The sequence below is a fragment of the Condylura cristata genome, unplaced genomic scaffold (assembly GCF_000260355.1).
Source record: "Condylura cristata isolate star-nosed mole 26May11 unplaced genomic scaffold, ConCri1.0 scaffold00027, whole genome shotgun sequence".
Taxonomy (NCBI): domain Eukaryota; kingdom Metazoa; phylum Chordata; class Mammalia; order Eulipotyphla; family Talpidae; genus Condylura; species Condylura cristata.
Window position 1 is genome coordinate 16,208,698 of NW_004567128.1, and position 13,498 is coordinate 16,222,195.

At 40.4% G+C, this 13,498-nt stretch overlaps 1 protein-coding gene across 2 annotated transcripts in view; it reads right to left on the reverse strand.

Annotated features, from left to right (window-relative positions):
* Window positions 1-13,498, reverse strand: part of DMD (dystrophin) — a 1,782,468-nt gene that overhangs the window by 617,543 nt on the left and 1,151,427 nt on the right. For both annotated transcript variants that reach the window (XM_012730298.1, XM_012730297.1), the window contains one exon: window positions 7,145-7,253. Coding sequence is in view for 1 of the 2 variants with exons in the window: in XM_012730297.1 (XP_012585751.1) it covers window positions 7,145-7,253 (109 nt within the window). In the remaining variant the exon portion in view is untranslated. The remainder of the gene's footprint in view (window positions 1-7,144; window positions 7,254-13,498) is intronic.

The following is a 13,498-nucleotide window of genomic DNA, read 5'->3' on the forward strand; positions in this document are numbered from 1 at the left end:
TATCTTTAAATACCCAAATTTGCCACTTACTAGCTTCGTAACTTAGGAAAAATTATTTAACCTTCTGATCCCTTGTTTTCTTACCTTAGGAAATGCAAGGCAACTCATTCAAATGGTATATGCATGTCATTAATTCTAAGACCCACCGTGTCAATTTAACATCACCCAGAAGCAGACCCTAAAATGAGGATTTGAGTACAAGTAGTTTAATTGTAGATGATCACAGAAAGCTGTGGCATTGGAAGGATGTCTAACAGTGCACACTCGTATGCAGGTAATCACTGTGGACAACTATGGCTTAACTTATGGAAGTGGCTGGTGTGGAAAGCACTGTTAAAGTCAGAGTCAAGGAGTGAGTAACATAACATTTATCCAGAAACTCCTGTCTAGTGGTTGATTTGATGCTCCAGGGATGTTTTCTTCCTAATACTTCCAACCTGCTCTGCAAGTGGGGAACCTTATCCTGTGATACATGCATACCTATGTTCATTGTGGCACTATTTACAATCGCATTATGGAAACAACCTAAGTGTCCAAGAACAGAAGAGTGGGTTAGAAGAAGGTATATATACACACTGGAGTACTACTCAGCCATTAAAAATAAAAATGGGGCCCTCCCTGGTGGCACAGTGGGTTGGGAGGCAGCACTGCAAGCTAGCTGCAGCTGCTTCAGTATGAATTTGATTCCCTGCCCTGGAGGTGACCCACATGGCATGGCAGACCTCTCCTGCTCCCCTGAGCAGTGTACTTCGTCGATCTGCCTGTTCTGTTCCCCGCTCTGTCTCTGATGAAGCCTCTCACCTCCTCTGCACCTTGGGCTTGTACCCCTCAATAAACAAATAAATCTTCAATAAAACCAAAAATGGACTTTTGCTATTTTCAACAGTGTGGGTGGAGCGATGAAGGAGAAAGACAGATGCTGGATGGTTTCACTTATATGTGAAATAGAGAAAAACAAAGCAAAGGGTTCAACAAAATCAAAGCAAAACACGCTCTGGAGGTATGACTGTAGAATTGAGGCTACGAGATGGGGTGTTCCCTGGTGGCAGAGCAGGTTGGAGCACTGCACTGTGAAGCTAAGCCAAGCCGTGGCCACATCAGTGCGAGTGTCATCTCCACCACAGAGGTGATCCACATGGCGCAGACCTCTCCAGTCTTGCCTGGTGCTCTCCTCAACAGTGGAACTTTGTTGAGCTGCCTGTTCTGCTCCCCACTGTGTTTCTGGTGAATCCTCTTGCCGTCCCTGCACCCCTGGCCTGTACCCTAGTTCTGTATGCATAAATAAATAAAAAAAATCTTAAAAAAATTGACGATACAAAAAGGGAAGGAGGGGGAAACACAGGGCAAAGGGTAAATGGAATACGGTGAAGGATTATGGATGCTTTGGTGATAGGTGAGGTGTGTTCCTCTGCCTCTGAATCACAGTGTTGTGAAGCAAGGTCTCCTCAATAAAAAATAAGTTAATAGAAAGAATTAAATAATTTACAAATATTCTGTAAATGATACCAAAAAAGGGTCTCTAAGGGCAGAGACGCTCAGGCAGGGTCCAAAGTAGTGCATTTGAAGCCTCGGGGCTTTCTGGACTCCCTAATGCTGAAAGGACGTGGATAGGTCCTTGAGGGTGAAATATGACTCCCTGCTCCCCTTTCAGTCTGTGTAAATAAAGTGTTACTGGAACACAGCCATGCCCACGTGTTTACATCTGGATGACAGTACATCTGCTTAGAGCACACAATGACAAAGTGATGGCATGACCCACAAAAATGAAAATATCCACTCTCTAGCTCTTTATGAAATGAGTATTTTGACTCCTTATCTATTTGGTAGCGCAACTGAGATTAGAATTTAGACTTCTTGACCTCCAAGGCAGCACTTTCCTAATTACACTTGAGATTTGCTCTCTCCAAAATTAATTACAGGAAGAGATGGTTTTCCCAGTGTTTAATCAACCAGAAGCCTCTATTAGCTGGCACTTCTATATGTCTCTACACAATGGCCATTCTTCTCATAGCTGTTACTCGGGGGCCCTTGAAGAACTCTCATAGCCTGACTTGGAGTCTTCACAGTAAGTATAGTCTATATGTGATTCCTTCTGAAAAAGCTAAATCGGGTATTGTGGAATGTGAATGTTCTCAGACCCAGCAGCTTGTGGATAAGAAAGGATTCTCGGTGACATTTACAACCAGATTCGCTGGCTCTTTGCCTCCATCTGCTATGTAGGCCTTCAATCGCATGCAAAAGTCCTGTCTACCTAAATGTTTTTGAGACTCTCTAGAGGAATTTCACATAAATGTAGTTATTCTCCACACTGGTCTCTAAACTACTCTGTGGGGCAAAAACTGCTGTATGAGGTGTGCTGTCTATCTCCTTGAACTCCCAAACTACAAAGTCCTTGGAGGCTGGGGAGAAGCAGGGTCACTGAACTAACATGGAGTTCCCTTTGGTCTTCACAGCACTGGCTGTTACTCGAATTCCAGTCCATCCCTTAGGCAGGAACAAGGACTTTCTTCCTTACTCATGATGGGCCAATTGTAGTTCTTCTTAAAGAGCAGTTCTAAAAACAGCAGCATTAGTGTCATTTCAGGACTCTACAGAGACACACATTCTTAGACCTTCCTCTGGAACTACTGATTGAATAACTCTGGAGTTGAAACCCAGCTTTAATAAGAAACTAGTGACTGTTGTTCCAGGTAAGGTTTGAGAACTGCTGACATTGTACATATCCTACATGCTCATCTCTGCTTTCTTCCTTCTGCTGAGGGTAGTGGTTTAGGTAAAGATGCTCACAATAAAGACTGCCAGGCCTTTAGGACTGACCCTTTACAATGGCATTGCAGTTTCTCCCTTCAAAAGGTGAAGTCCAAATCTAGCCCTGAATCTGGGCTTGCCTTACAATTTTCTGTGACCAATAGGATGTAGCAGAAGTGATCTTGTATGAATTCCAGCGTCTAGGCATCAAGAGATCTTGCAGATTTGAATTCTTACTCTCACCCTCCAAAAACACTGCCCTAATGAATGCCATATAATGAAGCCCAATCAAAACAACTAGACCACGTCCCACAGCTAACAGTCAGAGTTCATATAGTTGAACAAATCCATGTTAGACCATCCAGCTCCAGTGTGGTGGCCGGAGAACTGCTCGCGCACGAGTGACTTCAAGCAAGACCTTCAGAATAACCATCCAGCTCACTAGATCCCAAACTGCAGACCCACAGATTCATGACCAAGTAAACAACTACTGTTTTAAGCCACTATGTTGTGGGCCATTTTTATGCAGAGTCAAATAACTGCTAGACTTCACATATCCACACAACAATGAGGGCAAAAAAAAAAAATGCCCAATCATGCCAATTTGTTCTGCAGATTGAAACAATTTAGACAGCTGAGGCAGTATCACCTCGTCCTTATTTAATTTAAATAAGCAACCATAAGGAATTTAGTTTAGTACATAAAAAAGTCTAAGTCTTGGTTTCCACATAGATAAAAGAATGATATTCAGGCAGATGATAATTTCAATGATTATTCTAGATTCAAAAACTCAAAAAAAGGAAACTGATTTCTTCAACTCCTGAAACTTACATAAAGACACAATGCAACATTGCTCATTAATAACAATAATAAAAGAAATACTGCAATGGAATAAACAAAACTTCTTTAGCAGAAAAGACACAAAAACCTATTTGACTTTTACTCCCCATACATCCAAGAAAAAGTTAAAGAACATTTACTACTGGATAGCTGCCTCTATATCTGGAATTGCCATTGGGTTCTTCAACAGAGATAGTGCAAAGCACAGTGAAAAACAAACAAAACAGAACACAGGCTTTGGAGCCTGACATACATGGATTGGAATCCTGCATCAGCCCCTCCACCCCTTCACAGCTGTGTGGCCTTGAGCTAGCTAGATACCTATTAAGGTGAGCCTTAGGAGCCTTACCTTAAATTAAAAAACAAAAAACAAAACAAACAAACAAAACTGTGTATAGGGTCCTCCCTGGTGGCTCAGTGGATTAAAGCACAGCACTAAGAAACTACAGCCACTACATCATTAGTTCGATCCCTGCCTGCCCTGGAGGTGACAACATGGCGTGGCAGACCTCTCCTGACCCGCCCGCTGCTCCCCTCAGCAGCGTAACTCGTCGATCTGCCTGTTCTGCTCCCCGCTCTGTCTCTGGTGAATCCTCTCGCCGCCCCTGCACCTCTGGTCTGTACCCCAGTTCTGTATGCATAAATAAATAAATCTTAAAAAAAAAAAGGTGTGTAAGCATGGATCCTCTGGAATGTTTTTGAGAATAAAGACTTAGATGTAAGACCAGCTGGTGCAACAATATGAGTGCAATGGAAAAAAATTACAATGAATTTTACATCCACACTACAATATAGTACACAGAATCATAATCATATAGCAGAACTGTAGTACAAATTAGATTTTGTTAATTATTGCTTTTTCAGTTTAACTTTAAATCAGGAATATGAACCATTTGTTAGTATGATCATTAAAGAAATGAGATGTTTTATTTGAACAAAAGCATCTGTGGATGTACCCAACTCCCACCTGATTCTTCTTTAACTTTTGTGCATTTCACTTTTACTTATGCCCAGCTCTGGGGCAACTTGCTACTGGGGATGGAAAGCCTTTGCTCTTGAGAACATCCCTCGTTCCCTCAGTTCTTCTCTAGCTCAGGCTCCAACTCCAGCAGCCATCACTAGGGGCTTGGGGCTGTGGACATTCCAGACTTTTCATGATGGCATTAACGTGGAAGGAGTGGAGACAAGACAAGGAGCAGTAGTGGGAGAGGAGACTCTTAGGAGCGGGTCTTAGGATGCAGGCAGGAGCCTGCAGCCCGGCACGCTGGTCACCTCTTCTGCTGCGGTGGCCTTACTGGCCTCCTGAGCACCCCACCATCTCATTCCATGTCAAGTCCTCATTTCACTTCCATGTCTGCCTGGAATACCTTCCCCCAGATATCACGTGGTTCACTTGCATCAGCTTTCTGATCCTATGTGTTCTCTTAATACAAAACTTCCCTGACAACATTATCATTATCGACAAGCACACCCACATTCCTGCTCCCTCCTCCTCATACCCTGCTTTCCTGTTCTCTTTAACTGCATCTCTTGAACATCAGTGTGCTCATAGCTCATCTGGGCATCCTAATGAAAATGCAGTTCCTCGTGCATTAGGATTGGAACAGAGCCCAGGAGTCTGCATTTCTAACAAGTACACATTTGACACTCCTCTGTGGACTCTCTACCGCTTAACAATATTAAAGCATAATCTGTTTTTCTCTTTATTGGCTTATTATCTTTCTTTTCTTTTCAGAACCTATGTTTCATGAAAGGAGGGACATTATCTTATTCGATGCAGCATATTAAACACCTAGTATGATGCCCAATACAGAGATGCTACACAATAAATATTTATTACGTGCATGAATTATATATGTTCCTGGAAATAAAATAAGTGAAACTTTGAATGTATTTTTCCATGAGAAACATTATAGTTATACTCAGGTACTTCAAGTCTAGGTAGATTTCTGTGTCCTGGCTCTCGAACCTTCCTATCATGTGTAAAAGGCCCTTAAATGGTAGCAGACACCAAGTTCAATAAATATATACACAAATTACTGGAACCCAATTTCTTTAAAGATGCAGAGTCTGAAATTGAGCATACCACAGAAAGTTAGAGAACAAATAATAATGCCTGATTACAGAGGAACAAACTATGTATATGTTCAGAGGGAACGAATGCTTGCAGGTCATACAAAAAAAATGCTATCATTAGTTGAATATAAGCCCTGATATAGCAATTTTGTGTCCCAGATTGACAAGAAGCTTAAAAAAAAAAAAAAGCGGATGCATGTTTATCTTTCTCAACACTCCAGTGTTGTTAAATCTAACTCTGATGACTGCTTAGAAGCCCCAGGGGGTGTATGAGACACACTGTCCCGAGCCTGGCCTTTTTCAACCTAAGCACTATTTATTCCTCCTATTGAATTATCATTATCCTACCCTGGCTGTGATCTTTCCAGTGCGTGATGTTTCTACTTGATATAAAATAAAAATCAACTTCACTTGCAGAACTAGTCATCATGCTTTAGTACTTCAATCATTTGATCTTTGAAAAGTAGACAAGGCAAAAAAAAAAATCCAAAGATGTTTTTAGTTCTGCCTAATTATAGAATTGGTACAGCAAAGAAGTTTCCTGGCTTCTTTCCCCTGAGATTCAAAGTCAGCGTTAGCATGGCCATGAGATTTTATGCATATTCTCTATTAATAAGTGAATAGAAAGTGAAAAAAATAGACCAAAAATATGAAGTAAGAACAAAAGTTGAAACTATAGCTAAATGAAGCAACAGTCCTCCTCCAAGTTGGCTCATGGTAGTCACGGTCCATTATCTGTTCTCTTGTACAGAGATGGTTTTCAAATGGGGCAGGAAGAAGTGAGAGGAGAACCATGTGTGTTTCTGTGGTTTTAGAGGTAGTGGAAGGTTGAGGAATATGTGAAGAATATTGTCTAAATGTTTGTCTAAATGTTACAAGTGTTACTGAGATAGAATCCTGTGTATTTTGTTTTGAGGGGTACACAAGGGCTTCATGCCACAGTCACCTCTTTAGGGACAATACACCCATCCCTGCTACTGAGTTGTTATGCTACCAGTTGTTATCATGTCCCCAACTAGGAATTGCCATAGGCACCAGACTACCCTTCAAAGGTTTTATTCCCCCGCAGGCAGCCTAAGTCAACGACTGACTTGTTCAGAATAGAAAGGTCAGGTCCTCTCCCCATTATCCAGGGAGCTCTGTGGAGTCTGTCCAGACTCAAGGCCTTGTGAACCTGACTGAAGCTTCTGTTGAATCAAATCACCCCTTCAGCCTCTTTCGCTATCTGCACCCGCCAAACCTTCTTCCCTGCAGGTCTATGTTTGAAGAACATGCACCACTATATTTCTGTTGCCCAACATTCAATCAAAATCCATTTCTAAGGAATCTACTGTAAGATGTTTTGCTTAGTAAGGAACACAAAGGTGTATGCAAGTTTTCAGAATTGCAACAGATTTTCCCTTTCACTCTGATATCACTTCACAGTTCTACTTTTGGGCAAATGGTTCTAGTCAAAGAGAATGTGATCCAGTATACTTACAGGAACCAATGGTGGCCAGTCCAGGAGCCGGGCCAGGCTGCTTTGCCCTTAGTTCTCGAAGTAAATGATTTACCGCCTTCCACTCAGAGTTCAGCTCTTCTAACTTCCTCTTTAATAGAAAAGCATATACATGTTATTTGATTAACACCTAGCAGATAATTTAATTCACTAAGTTATTAATTCATTTTATGAATATGTTACTGCATTTCTATTATATTTTACTTGTAAATGAATGTGTTTGCACAGAATTCCTTTCTAAGGTATAATTATTTTAGCCACCCAACCTATAAATCATTACCGATTGTTTGCTGTGCACAGGCACAATTTTCTTAAAAGGAAGTAGAATGCAAGCATTAAGGATAGGATAACAAATAAACAAAAAAAAATTAATTGCCATGAGTCTTGTAAATAGTAGTATCTAGTGTTGCTGCAGTATAAAACCAGAGAATGTTTACAAAATCCTAATGTCCTGGCTCAGCCCCAGTCAATTAGACGAAAATCTTTTGGAGCAAAGGGCTGTGGTACATGTTTATAAGAGTCCGCGTCAAGAAAGGAGTCTTGTCTCAGATGGTACAAAAGCTCCTTCTGTTGCCAGCAGGGATAGTCTCACTTGCAGACAATGCCCTTTCCAGGGAAGCCCTCAGTTGATGACTAGTCAAGGGGTAGGTTTAAGCCTGTACCAATGTGGTTCAAAACAGGGCAATGCGGAGGGCCATTTCAGCTGCGAGCTCCATGTGGAGTCAGCCATGTTAGTCTATGGTCAAGGGCATATTCATCGGTATTTACCAAGTGGCTCTCTAGAAAAAAAAATCCGGCACCCTGATTTTAGTGTTTACCAATTTCTGTGGTGTAAATACATCTACTGAGGCCAATGTTAAATTACACAGATAATGTGAAATGGCTCACAGAATACCTGAATCATTGACAACAGGCCCTCATGAATAGAGACAGGATAGTTTCTGGACACCACTGGTAGCCGTATGATTATTTACTGCCAGTAGACTGTGGTGTCTGTCTGTTTTGGGCTGAGGCTTTTTTTTTTTTTTTAGATTTATTTATTTGTGCATACAGAACTGGGGTACAGGCCAGAGGCTCAGGGGCGGTGAGAGGCTTCACCAGAGACAGAGTGGGAAGCAGAACAGGCAGACCTACAAAGTACACTGCTGAGGGAAGCAGCGGGCGGGTCAGGAGAGGTCTGCCACGCCATGTGGTCTCCTCCGGGGCAGGCGGGAATCGAACTCATGCGGAAGCGGCTTCAGATTCTCAGTGCTGTGCTTTAACCTGCTGCGCCACCAGGGAGGGCCTGGGCTGAGGCTTTTTAAATGAGTGAGGTTCCATATTTCCTTTCTCCTTCTACTGGCTTTCTCTTTCAGCCGGAAGAGGACTCTATGGCCCTAGGACTCTAAAACATTCTCGATGGATAGAGAGAGGGGAGTTAAGTCCTAATACCGGAAAATACTGGTTCTCATACTTTGGGACCATCAGAATCCCTGAAGATGTTCTTAAACTACTAATTGCCTGGTCACAAATCCAGATATTTAGATTCAGTAGGTCTTGGGTGGGGCTCAGGAATCTGATTTTCTAACAATTTTCCAGTTGATGCTGAATGCCCAGGAGCAAGCCTAAGTCATCTATTATACTTAGTGAGTTATATAAGCACAAAGGTCTAGATATATATCATCCTTAGCAAAAATAATGAAACACTTATCTATAGGACTTCATTTAATTATCTTGTGTAATCTCACTTGAGAAAGGCTCAAAAGGAAATGCAGAACCACTCAATGGAAAGAACCTATAATATTATATACAGGAAAACTGCTGGCCAGGAACACACACACTCAACTGTTACACACACAAGAAAATCACTCTTACTGTGTTAAGCGATTGCAATTTTTTGTTAATTTGAAAGAAGTAGTAGGGCTCTTTTTTTAAGATTTATTTATACAGAACTGGGGTACAGGCTACAGATGCAGGGGTGGTGAGAGGATTCACCAGAGACAGAGTGGGGAGAAGAACAGGCAGAACCACTAAAACACTGTTGAGGGGAGCAGTGGGCAAGACAGGAAAGGTCTGCTGCACCATGTGGGTCAACTCCAGGTCTGGGGATCAAACTCAGACTTAAGTGGCTGCAGCTAGCTTGCAATGCTGCATTCTAACCCACTGCGCTACCAGGGAGGACCCAATAGAACTACTTTTGAAAACTTTTGCCATAGAATATTCATACAGCTGTAAATTCTAATGTTTGTGTTGTGAGGAAAACAAATGATTTTACTGATGCTGGATTTGGAAATAATGAATACATTAACAGAAACTGCATTTTGGGTCTGAAGAACCAAACCTGAAAGTGCTAGAAATCGCACACTCTTTAAAGAGCCTTTGAGTAAATGGTAATGGTAAGAAATCAGTTTAACAATTGCACTGTTTATTATATACTGTTGTGACTTTAATGATGATTGTTAAGTTCATGCCGATTTTAGTAAAAACATCCATTGGTTTCTTATTCATTCTAGAGATAATATTCAGCTGCTGTTCTGCGCAATTGTTTGGGTTAGTTATTAAACTTATAATACATTCATATACTTATAGGTAAGGTAGAAATGTAAATAAATGAAACAGAGATTTTATGAAATAATCATAGTTTGAACAAGTCACATTTGTGGAACAGATTAACTGCCTGCAGCGATCAGTCAGGTTACCCCAAAACACTAACACAGTAATGATGACTGGCAATTTTTAAGGAAGGTGAAATTTGGCAGCTTGTAGAGAAAAGGCATCCAGGAAAAAAGGAAGAGCATCTTTAAAGGCAACAAGACAAGAGGTATCCAGATTTTTTTTTTAAGAAAACATAATTTTTTATATGTAAATGTCTGAAATGATGAGGTCAAATTCATGAACAATATATTAAGATCTTGCCAAGTAAGATGATCAGATTTTCTTTCTTTTTTAAAAGATTTATTCATGCATACAATAACTGTGGTAAAGGCCAGAGGTGCAGGGGGTAAGAGGAGTCACCAGAGACTGAGTGGGGAGCAGAACAGGCTGACTGACGAAGTATGCTGCTGAAGGGAGCAGTGGGTAAGATAGCAGAGGTCTGCTGGACCATGTGGATCACCTCTGGGGCTGAGGATCGAACCCATGCTGAGTGGTTTTAGCTTTGCAGTGCTGTGCTTTAACCCACTGCACCACCAGGGAGGGTCTCCTGTGTCTCTGAATCACATAGTGTTGCAATCCAATGTAACCTCAACAAGGAAATACAAAATAAAAATTTCTAAGGAAGAAAACAGAAAAAAAAAAGTATTCTTTAAAAGTCATAGCTACAGATTGAATGGTTTTACTCATCTGTGGAATAAAAATATCAAAATACATTCATATGCAAATAATAGTCAAAATAAATCTTAAACTCAGCAAAAAAAAAAAGAATATAAATGAGGGAAGGGAAAGTGGGGTATGGCTATGGGTGCATTGATGGAGTACATAAAAATAAATGTAAATATGTTAAATATAGGAAGTAGCCACTGATATTAAATAATATACTTAATTAAAATTTAAAATAAAGAAAAAAGAGTTACGACTTCAGTTTCAACTGGTGTTTGCAACCAGAAACACAGACACACATAAAATTTAAAAATTAAATAAGCCCTTCTGGTCACAATTCCTTACTTGTGTCTGCAAGAGGAGTTTGATTCAGTTTCCCAAGGGCAGAGGATTTAAAAGGTGCCTAGACAGTGTGCACTATGGATATTACGCCTGAAGGGGGAGAGCCTTTACTTCCAAAGTGCTAACAACAATGGAATGAACTGCAATGAAATATTCATCTAAAGAAGCAGGAGTTTGGCCCTTCCTGGTAGCACAATGAGTTAAAGTGCAATGCTATGAAGCTGTCTGGCAGCTGCTGCAGCACGAGTTCGATCCCCAGCCAGGGAGCTGACCCACAGGGCACAGCACACCTCTCCTGTCTCGCTTGCTGCTCCCCTCAGCAGTGTGCTTCGTCAACCTGCCTGTTCTGCTCCCCACTCTGTCTCTGGTGAATCCTCTCACCCCTGTACCTCTGGCCTACACCCAAGGTCTTGTATACATAAATAAATAAATAATTTTAAAATGTGGGACTGGAGGCCAACCTGTGCCCAGGTAAAGGACGGGGGCAACTGAATAGGACGAAAGCTGCTCAAGAATTATATGCCATAGTTAAAATCACCAAGCTAGTTGTGCCTAGAATTACGTATATACAGAGCTGAAAAACACAGCCTGGATTTTTGTATAAAGTTAAACAACAGATATATAGCCTGATATAGGCTTTACAAATTTGAAATACACTTACTAATAATTTTACATATTTTACAATGATAAAGTAGGACATACAATGGAAGGAGCAATATTACTGTCATATTTCAAGAATCTCGTGAATTGATTTTTAACACAACCATTAATAAAAATCAAAAGATGCAAATCTATAATTAAATAACATATATTAAGAACAACATAACAAATAATATAAAGTCATAATTTTCAATCTAACAATCATCTGTATTCTTGAGGATCTATCTATTTGTTGTATCTGACATCATGTCAAGTTGGGGTTTTTAATTTTTTTTTTCTCCTAGAGTGCATGTTGATAAACATTTACTACAACATCAATGAACAGAACTCTTTATTTATTAAAACATAAGCCTTGAATCCAAAAGCAAACATACCTCTGATAAACTAGGAAAACTACCACTGGAAGTCATGATACAGTGACAATATTTTTCCATTCTGACATCAGAACTAAATAATGAAAACAAATATTCTATAAGGCTAGTGAAAAAACATATTTGTTCTTTCAGTTCCCCTGTGAAGTTTGGGTGACTTCAAAGAATAGAATATTCCAAGCAGCTCCAAGTAACTATGTTGATAACAGAAAGCAGCGATACATAAGAAGGAAGTGGTAATTACAGAAGCAGATCATTAAAAAATGTAGTAGTCTCACTCACTCTTTGGAGAAGTAACAACTCAACATACAGCTCATCATATATCATTTAAAGGACAGGAAGTCACCAACACAGAGAGAGGGAGAACGAAGAGGGAAAGGAGAGACAGAAAAAGTGGGGGGGGGTAAGAGAATGAGGGGGAGAACGGGAGAGAGGGGGCAAGGGAGAGAGAGAGAAGGTTTTAAGTACGGCGGGGATCTGCCCACTGTTCCACTAATAAGCATATGGCCCCAGAGTGAGTGGGTGAGAAGAGATGGGAGTTCGCTGCTCTTACAGTTGGCTTCGGTTCCACTTTCTTATAGTGTGAGCTCCTCACTGTAGTGAGCTTGATTCTGATATTTCAAGGTATATGTTTTCTTACAATCTGCAATCTGGCTCCTAAAAACTCCTTCATTTGGTTCTTTAAAATATCCATATCCATATATTTGTTTATACACACAAGAACTAGGGCACATTCCAGAGGTGCAGGGGTGTGAGAGGAGTCACCAGAGACAGAGTGGGGAGCAGAACACGCTGATGCACCGAAACACACTGCTGAGGGGAGCAGCGGGCAAGACAGGAGGGGTCTGCCATGCCATGTGAGCCAGCTTCTTGGCTGGGGATGGAACCTACATTGCAGTGGAACCTGTTGCGCTACCAGGGAGGGCCCCATTTGGTTCTTAACTGAAGAAACAGAGATCTGTATTGAACTTTATTATGTTTCATGTGGATCATTGTATGCCAAAACAGAACAGTAAGTGTTGCTTACCATGACACTTCTGAAAAGTGAGAAAAGTTTAAACTACATTGTGTTTTAAAAACCAGAGGTTCTGGATTACAGTCCTCAATCATTACTCTGAGTCATATGATCCTTGGCAAATCAGATAGTTCACTCAGATTTATCATCCTTGAAATGTGGATATAACACTAGCACCTAACTCATAGCTTTTTAGAGAAACTAAATGAGATATTTTATGTGAAAAGAATTCTGTGAACTGGAAAGTTCTATAAAATTGTTGGTTAGTTATTATGCAGTGCTTAATGAAGCAAAACAGAAGATAGTTAATAAAAGCTTTTGTTAAAATGAAAATATTTCCATGCTTAAAGGACTAGGTTTTGGTTATCCTAAAAATAACATGTTTTGTTAATACAGAAACTCAAAAACAGTCTATACATTTACTCAAATGTTATCTTGCCCATTGTTATTTCCAGGTGGGTAAATGAAGTATTACCATAATTTCACTTGTAGAAATTAAAACAAGTACTACCCACGATGTACTATATGAGGATATCATGGCAAAGTGTCAACAATGCAGGTAAGTTGCCAAGTGTTTGATCTCAGTTCTATCATAATTATTAACAAATTACATCATTTACAAAAAAAATGCAGAATTTGTTTCAGCTGGTC